This window comes from Mus caroli, chromosome 18, assembly GCF_900094665.2.
Source record: "Mus caroli chromosome 18, CAROLI_EIJ_v1.1, whole genome shotgun sequence".
In the NCBI taxonomy this organism is placed as follows: Eukaryota; Metazoa; Chordata; class Mammalia; order Rodentia; family Muridae; genus Mus; species Mus caroli.
The window spans coordinates 80817016-80826377 of NC_034587.1; the positions used below are offsets into that span (position 1 = coordinate 80817016).

The window sequence follows — 9362 nt, forward strand, 5'->3', positions numbered from 1 at the left end:
TGTGGGGGGAGGAAACGTAGGAAGAGGACATGTTGGTGTGTATGGGAGGATGTAGGAAGGGGACATGGTGGTGTGTGGGTGGGGGGATGTAGGAAGGGGACATGGTGGTGTGTGGGTGGGGGGATGTAGGAAGGGGACATGGTGGTGTGTGGGTGGGGGATGTAGGAAGGGGACATGTTGGTGTGTGGGTGGGGGATGTAGGAAGGGGACATGTTGGTGTGGGGAGAGGAAATGTAGGAAGAGGACATATTGGTGTGTATGGGGGGATGTAGGAAGAGGACACATTGGTGGGTGTGACATCTGGTGAATATGATGTCATCGCATGTGTGGGGGACATAGGAAGGGAGACTTGGGGTAGATATGGTCAAGATGCTTGGAACATATGCATGACATTGTTGATGACTAAATAAAAAGATATTATATATAGAGAGAAAAACAAAAAAAAATGAAAAAAATTAACTCCCTCAAAACAAACAATGGCCTGTTTGCCTAGATTGAGTTTGTTATTAGGCAAAGATCATGAAAGCGGGAGGGGTTCTCTGTACTTTACTCTTGTTATTCTGCAGGTTTTAAAATAGTTTAAGTCCCTTCTGCTGTTTTACTGACAATCCCCACCACCCTGAGTGTAGAGAAGAAAACAAAGGTAGAAATGGGAAGCCCTTCCTTCTGAAACCAAATGACAGAGCAGTGAATGAACCCTCTCTGAGATGCTACCGGGTTGGGGGGAGGGGGAGCTGACATTTTCACAATGGCCTGTGAGGGCTTGTGGGAAGCCAGTTCCATCAGAGATGTCACATTTTGAAATGACTTCTTATCTCAAAGCTATCAGCTGTTGGACTTGGGCAGACTCCAGATTCTTGCAAATTTGAGCTCATTTTTTTTTTTATTTTGTATCCAGGTGGTGGAGGAAAATCTGCATAATTTATAAGTTATTCTTTTTCTGGTTTTGAAGCCCGTTTGGTTGAAAGCCAGAAGGATAAATCTGAAATTCCGGCAGTCCTCAAGTTCTTACTCTGACAGTGGAATTAGTGGTTGATGCCCTTGGCGAAGGGCTTATTTATGCTGATCCTACCCCATGGCCCATCTGGTCGGTGTGTTGATGTGGGTACCAGATGTGCCATAAACAGCCGCCGTGACTGCTCATAGTCTTGGGGCTCAATTATGTATCTCTCACAGCATTTGTAATCCTCACCCGGATAGCAGTGAGGAAATGTGAAACTTAGCAGAGTCAAAATGGAATTCTCACAGCAAACATAAACAATGGGGAGGGAGGGAAGGTGCTGTGCCTGATGCCTGATAGTGAGTGTCACATGGACTCTGTCAAATCTACTGGCTTTCACAGAAGCCACCGCAGCCTCCAACAAAGACACGTCTTTAAAGATACAAGGACGTCCACCCCATTGCATCAATCCTTGAACAGATGCCATAATTGTCAATCCTTATGACCAAGGACTCTTGTTTCAAAACTTCTGGTGTTCCTCTCCTTACTTTTATCTCGTGCATTGGGTTGTTCACACTCGTGTGTGTGTGTGTGTGTGTGTGTGTGTGTGTGTGTGTAGGCCAGTGCCATTTCTCATGAGCCATGCACCTTTAAATTATTGTTATTATTATAACTACTACTACTACTACTATTATTGTTGGCAGGATTTCCTACTAGCCTGGACCTCACCACATAGATTAGGTTGGTTAACTTTCAAACTCCAGGGATCTATTGCTTTTGCTTCCACAGCTCTGGAATTTCATTTCTTTTCTCTTTTCTCTCTTTCTTTCCCCTTTTTAAAGATTTATTTATTTACTTTATGTATGTGAGTACACTGTAGCTGTGCAGATGATTTTGAGTCTTCATGTGGTTGTTGGGAATTGAATTTTAGGACCTCTGCTCGCTCCGGTCAACTCCACTCTCTCAGTCCCTGCTTGTTCCCGCCCAAAGATTAATTTACTATTATACACAAGTACACTGTAGCTGTCTTCAGACTCGCCAGAAGAGGGTGTCAGATCTCATTACGGCTGGTTGTGAGCCACCATGTCTTTCTTTTCTTTTCTTTTCTTTTCTTTTCTTTTCTTTTCTTTTCTATTCTTTTCTTTTTTTTTAACATGGGTTTGGGGGATTGAACTCAGATCTTCAAGCACATTCTAGAAACTGAGCCATCTCCTCTGCTCCCTTACTTTTGCCTTTAAAACCTTCCCATGACTTCTAACAATGAACCTGTATTTCACCCACACCTGTGTCTCACAGCGGCACTACTTTGCTATTCAATTCTCAATGATCAGTGATCTCTGGGAAAGCCTCTCTGATTACTTTTGTTGACAAACATCATAGACAGTCAAGAAAGAAATGGAAGGCACAGGCTGGAGAGATGGCTCAGTGGTTAAGAGTGCCAGCTGCTCTTCTGGAGAACACAGGTCGGTCGGATGGCTCACAACCACCTGTAACCCAGCCGCAGGAGGTCCAACAGCCTTTTTCAGTCTCACAAGCATTTGCACACATGCGGCATACTTGCACACAAACACACACACATGTACATAAGTACACAAATAAAAGCTAACTTTAAAAAAGCAACAGAGAAATTCATTTTAAGGTCTTTTACATATTTCATTTTTAAAGTACAGAAAAGACCCAAAGATGAAATGAAATGAAAGGATGGCTACAGTCCCCATCCTTGAGTTAGGGACAGGAAAGCATTTTATTTTTTACAGTAAAACTTTCGGACATAATCTATGAAAATAGCTTGTGTCAGAGGAAGCACTTGTAAATGCCCTGGGGGAGCAAGGTCATGACCTGAGCATTTCTTCCTGAGAGGTGGACTCGGTGGTCACAGCCCTGTGGTGACCCTTTCTCCAGTCACCATAACCTATTGACATCAGGACAGGAAAAGGAGCCGTAAGTGGGTTCTCCTGCAGGGCCCATGCTCTATTTGATGGCAGTCTCTGCCGTTTTGATTTCAGGTGGTAGCTATTGACGTAGACATGGCCTTTTTTGAGCCTAAAATGAGGGAAATCCTAGAGCAAAACTGCACGGGAGATGAAGATTGCAATTTCTTCGATTGTTTCTCCAAGTGTGATCTCCGAGTGCACAAGTGTGGAGCCCAGCGTGTCAACAGCAACCTGCAAGTGAGTGAGCGGCCTAGAGGACTGGGGATGGTGATGTTTACATCTGCACGCCTCTGGGCTCATTGCATCCTGAGAGCATGCATGGGAGGGGGCGGGTCTTCACCACATTTTGTTTCTTACTACTTGGGTGGTGGTTGCTGAAACGGCTCAGTGGGGTCTGATGGGTGGAGGTTCCAACACAGCCCCCCAGTGGGCCTATCTCTCTTTCCTGAAGCTCCTCGTGAGGTTGCTTCTGAGAGTTTGTTTGGAGATCCTAGCAGGGGAGTACACTTACTTGCATGCCCTTGGCTCTCTCCAGGAGGTTGGCCACTTAAAGCAGGAAGCAGGAAGCACCCAGAATGCTGATATAGGAAGGGGACACTTGCCTAGCCGGCCGGCCGGATCAGCCACACTCACCTTAGTGACCCATGAGGAGGCGTGTTCTGGGACAAATTGTCCTCATACCTAAGGAGATCCATTCTTCCTGCAAGTGTCTGTCTTCCTGTAAATTCTCACACAGAGAGAAAGAAAGAGGCCTCAGACTCCTTGCCCTAAAGCCTCTCACATATACTAATTCTGTCTTCCAGCTCACACTCCCAGTCGTACCTCTTTCTAGTCCATCTTTCCAAGGAGCTTACCCTAGGGTCTGATGGGACTCCTGAGCTGAACTGAAGCAGATAAGGCCAGGTGCTCAGGAAAACACACTGTAGGGTTTTCCTGCCATGAAGGAGAGCCCCATGCAACAGAGCTGTCTATCCATCGTGCGAGTGGCTCTAGCCCAGGCCAGGCAACACTGGCTCTACCACCACAGAGTCTGCAGACTTCTGAGTCAAGTGCCACGGTCACTGGGTGTTTCGTCTTTGAAAAGGCTAATCAATGACACAGGCTTTCGGGGTGCCTGTGTCAGCCCCCTCCATGTACCTGTGATTCTGCTGTCCTTACGCCATACAGACAAGAGTTGGGTTTTTTGTTTTTGGTTTTTGGTTTTTTTTCTGTTTTTGTTTTTTTCCAGAGTCCCCATCGTCTTTGGTCTCATCCACAAGTCTTTGCATTAGAGAAACTAAGGACTGGCAAAAATGGCTCTGTGGGTTAAGTTTCTGACCAAATTCAACACCTTGGTTTTGATTTCTAGAACTCACACACATAGTGGTAAGAACTGGTTCCTGCAAGTTGTCTTCTTACCTACACAAACATGCATGTGTACACAAACATGCATGCACATACACTATACACATACTACATGCACACGCACATACACACAAATACACACATGCACACACATATAGACATCCTACCTGCACACGCACATACACACACATATACACAATACACATATACACGCATGCATACACATATATACACATGCATGCACACACACACACACACACACACACACACACAGAACTCTTACAGATTCATTGAGAAGCAAGTGGAATCTTGAGCCAAAGAAAACTGTCAGGAGAGGGCAGGGGTAATGAGACACAGATGAAAAACCCAAACGGCCGAAGGATTTAGGAAATTATCTCATATCTCATCTCATCATTTAAAGACATAATTAAAATGATGTTAATTAAAATTCAACAATAATATGCTTTTGTCAATTGGGACTAGTCAGTAAAATGCTATTAAGCACCATCTGAAGCTCTAGGGAGCTACATAAGTGTGTCCACCCTTATGGTGACATTACGTTGTGGCTCTGGAGTGGATGTGGGCACACTCACCCCCGTGCCTGACTACTTGTCTTTGAATATAGATCCAGAAGTGAAAGTCAGCTTTCTTCGGGATATAGCATAAAGCACTAAATAGAAAAAGGTCAGCATGTGTAACATGATCTCTGACAGATGCCCTTTTCGTGTCAGAGTTCAGTTGCTGTGACAAAACACCTGATGCAAACAGCTTATAATGAGGGAAGTTTGAGGTCAGTCTATGGCCAGCCTGATGCTTTGCTTTGGGCTCAGTGGTGGAGCACAGCATCCCGGCTGGGGTGAATGGCAAAGAAGAGCTGCTTACCTCTTGGTGGCAGGGACGCAAAGAGGGAGAAGAGACCTCCATCCCAGCATCCTTTGCAAGGCACACATCAATGACCTAACTCACTCACACCTTTTAACAGCTCCACCACATCCTAATAGCATCAACCAAGGAGTATACATGGCTCCAGCTGCATATGTAGCAGAGGATGGCCTTGTCAGGCATCAATGGGAGGAAAGGTCCTTGGTCCTATGAAGGCTTGATGACCCAGTGTAGGGGAATTGAGGGTGGGGAGGTGGGAGTGGGTGAGTGGGTGGAGGAACACCCTCATAGAAGCAGGGGGGATATGATAGGGGGTTTCTGGGAGGGGGGAACTAGGAAAGGGGATAACATTTGAAATGTAAATAAAGAAAATATCAAAAAAAAAAAAGAAGGAATTGCTCCCCTGAATTAACCTCTCACTCCTCCCCACCTCCTCCAGGTCATCTGTGATAAAATATTCCGACACTGGTTCTCCTCACCACACAGGAGCCCGGCTGTCTCCCTCCAGCTTCGGCTGCAGCTACAGCAGGCCGTGCAGGAGTGTGTTCAGCACGGGGGCCCCTCGGGGAACTCCTGGACAGCCTCATCCAGTGTGTTCTGGAAGCTTCGATGGCTCTTGCAGGCCACTCTGAAGGAACTGCAGGAGGCAGAGAAGTAGCCTCTCTCTTGCCTTTGCCATCAAGAGTGGACAGAGGAAGCGACCTTCAAGGGACTCCTCCTGTAGTTGCTATGCAAATGAGCTGTCAGAGCCTGTGGCATGCTCTTCTGAAGTGTGCAGCTGAGCTCCCCTTCTGTGGCTGTGACGTGGACCTCTCTTGCTCCTGCCCAGCTCGGTTCGATCTGGTTTCGTGGTGACCTCTGGCCTGTCACTCCCTCAGCAGTGACCGAAGGGAGGAGTTTCATCAGAGTTGCCACTCTGGAACCCTCTGAGGACTGTACACAGACCTTGCCACTACAGACAAGAGGCTGCTGCTCTTCCTTGTTAGCCACTAACAAGCTAAAGCGTGGCTGTGGGCATACAGATGGATATGTTTGCAAATAATTGTGTGCACGCATGAGTGTATGAGTGGGTTTGTATATATGAATGTGTATTGTATACACATGAGTATGTTGTGTGTAAATAAACATGGGGTTGTGTGTATGTAAGTGGGATTGCACATGTTCTCATAATTATGAGTGTTCCTGTGCGTGCACGCACGCGTGTGTGTGTGTGTGTGTGTGTGTGCGTGTGTATGCACATTCGCATGCCTATGACCCAGTCATTGTGCCTGTGAATCTGTGCTCATGGATGAATCAATGTGAATCCACCCAGAAGTGCATGCATGTGTACATCCAGAAGTGAGTAAGTGGGTGGGCACTCAGAGCCTGTGTGGAGACGTGGCTTTTCAATGTGTCCCTAGGCATCTTGCCTAGCTGGCAAAGAAGAGCTAATTTTTCCCCCCTGGAATTAAATGCAATAAAATGTGTGTCCTTAGCGGCACAATTTGCTTTGGGGAGTGTGTGGAAAGGCAACTTTCAGTGCTTCCCATTCTGTGGGATTTTAGGGAGCATTTTCCCATGCATCGATCGCAGCGCATCTTTCTTCTGAGCTGGACCAGGTGTCTGCGGGATGCAGAGTGTCTTGCAGTGACAGAGACAGTGCTGGGGTGGGCTCTGACCACAGGCAGAACTTAGGAACAGCTTGTCTGCATACCGACTGAAGACCCAGCCGAGGGCAGCGGACACTGTGGTGCCCTGGGCTTCTTGTGGACATTTGATGATGGTCTTTTCCAATGGCCAACTCGCACGAAGGCAGCCAAACTGTGCATTGCTCCCCAACAGAGAGTGGAACCAGCAAGCCTTATGCTTACCATCTTGCTTCTACTCAGAACAGGGACCCCAGACTCTACAAGTCACAGGGAAGGGGACTCAAGAACAGTAGGATGCCTCGAAGATTGGGAAGGTGTGCTAGTGGCTTCTTAGGAGAAAAGGACAAAATTTGGAGTTTTAAACACGTACAGAATGACAGAGCCTCACCTTTTCTCTTCATATAAGACCTTTGCAGTCCAGAGACCTGCCTCTTTAACTCCCGTGGACGCACTTCTCAGGGCTGTGCACACAGATGACATCCTCCCTACTCTGAGCAGTGGCACTAGGGGATGGAGGAGGGTCAGAGGTCACACCAGTCCTGAAGCTATCTATGATCCTGAAGGCAGGAGATGTCTGTTTCCTGCCGTCCCCATCCCCTCAGCCCACCTACCAGCAATTTGCCAGAGAAGGCTGACTTTCTTAAAGGCTATCATCTATCCTGTGCTGGAAGACTTGCTTTTTGTTTCTGCCCTTTGATGGGAGCCTGCACAGGTCACTCTGTGCCAGAAGTGAGCAAAAGCCCACGTAGGTGCCCAGGTCTAGGCTAGCAGGGTCTCATAGCTGGTAACATGGCCTGGCCTGCAGAGCAAGGTACCCATTTCTCAGGCTAGGGACAGAGGCAGCTCTTCTCTGGGCAGGTTCCACTGGGAGTGGAAGAGTCACAGGGAGGAAGGCAAGTGGGCTGGGAAGAAGGTGGGTGTGAGATAGCCTAGAGGGTAGGGAGAAAGCTCTGGGACTCCTATGAGGCTTAGCAACTTTTCTGTCTCTGCACTGGGAGTCAAATGACTCCTTAGTAGCCCTCTGGCTACGGACCAGCCGCTGTTAGTTTTTATTTGATTCTAAATGGAAACAAATGTTTTGTTTACCATGGACACTGTGCAATATATGATCACCCCACACAATAGCATCCCTTTCTGCATGTTTTTGGCTACACACACACACACACACACACACACACACACAGACACAGACACACACACACAGAATCCTTGCCTAAGGATCTATTTTAAGGCAGTGGTTCTTAAACCGTGGTGAAATTCAATTTTTAAAAACGTTTAAACCTTTTTCAAAATACTGCTTTTATAATAAACAGACATGATGGTATTATCAATATTTAGGCTTTTGGCTTTTGTTTTTGATGCTTGAGGCTGAGTACAGAGCCTTGAGCGAGCTAGCCTTGTGCAAGCTAGCCCTGTGCAAGCTAGCCCAGCACTGTACCATGAGCTATGAACCCAGCCCCATATTTTTTTTTTCCAAGAAAGGGTCTTCCTGTGTCGCTCTGGCTGTTCTAGAACTTGCTCTGTAGACCAGGCTGGCCTCAAACTCACAGAGATCCACCTGCCTCTGCCTCCTGAGTGCTGGGATTAAAGGTGTGCACCACTACCACTTGGCCATATTTAATATTTTTAATATGACAACCGAGAATGGTCATTGTTGACCCAGCTGAGCAATAGCCATACTCATGAGGATAAAAGGGTTTTTAATAACACTCACAACAGACAAACCATTAACTTAAAGAGTTTTACCCTAATTAAAATTGGCTTTTTTCCTTTCCTTTTCTTTTTAATCAGGGTAGAGCAAGAACATAGTCCCTCGCTATCACAAATTATGCAGTTTCCTGCATTTGGGGAAATCACAGGGGTTAGTTAGCACATCCAGACTGGATTGGGTGAGGTTTGCCCTGGGAAAACTACCTTTGTGATCATGGTATTTCCTCTTCCAAAATTGGCTTGGTTTACTGTGAATCTTTTTGTCACAAACCAATTTTCAAAGTTTATCCTGGTTAGCATTAACACGATCTTTCGATGAAAGGATTCTGGAATCACATGCCTGCTGACCTATGGACAGGTTTCTTGTTCCTTTGCACAGATCTCACAGGCCTCTTGAGTTCCGGGATACCCGAGCTGATCACTGAGTGGGCGTCTTGCCCATATCCTATAACAGAATACGAGCACTGCTGATACAGACAAACTCTGGTAAATTGAAGCACCAACGGTTCTCAGGCAGGCCTCCTCTTAGATGTCCAGCAGGCTTGCCCCGCTGAGAGGCCTACTGTGTGCTCACTCCCTTGCTAGTCCTTTTGGAGGATCCAGAATGCACAGTTAGGACATTACTGCAGGTGTTGGAAGGGGGACTATTTTAATACTTTATCAGGAGCCTCTTCCTAGAGCAGCTGGATGTGGCAGCGTTTGGCACAAATGTTCTAAAACCAACATATAAGGAAACTCATATTGTCCTGACAAATGCTACTCTGGCTCTGAGATCTGTGAAATTCATGTGAGAAAGGTAAAGACCTTGGAAAGAACATGCATCTCCACAGTACACACACATACATACAGAGACACACACACAGAGACACACAGACACATATACACACATACACACACAGACACACACACACACACAGGCACATA

The 9362-nt window shown here is 46.6% G+C and overlaps 1 protein-coding gene and 1 non-coding gene across 2 annotated transcripts in view; one reads left to right on the forward strand and one right to left on the reverse strand.

Moving 5' to 3' along the window:
• The window catches only part of Dipk1c (divergent protein kinase domain 1C), a 20288-nt gene extending 13715 nt beyond the window's left edge, over positions 1–6573 (forward strand). Inside the window, exons 3-4 of the mRNA XM_021151176.2 lie at positions 2947–3111; positions 5540–6573. Of these exons, the coding sequence (XP_021006835.1) occupies positions 2947–3111; positions 5540–5758 (384 nt within the window). The 3' untranslated portion in view covers positions 5759–6573. The remainder of the gene's footprint in view (positions 1–2946; positions 3112–5539) is intronic.
• A 1942-nt stretch (positions 6574–8515) lies between these two features.
• Positions 8516–8676, reverse strand: LOC115029915. Its single transcript, XR_003835489.1, has one exon. It is a non-coding gene; the product is annotated as a U1 spliceosomal RNA (small nuclear RNA).
• Positions 8677–9362: the final 686 nt, after the last annotated feature.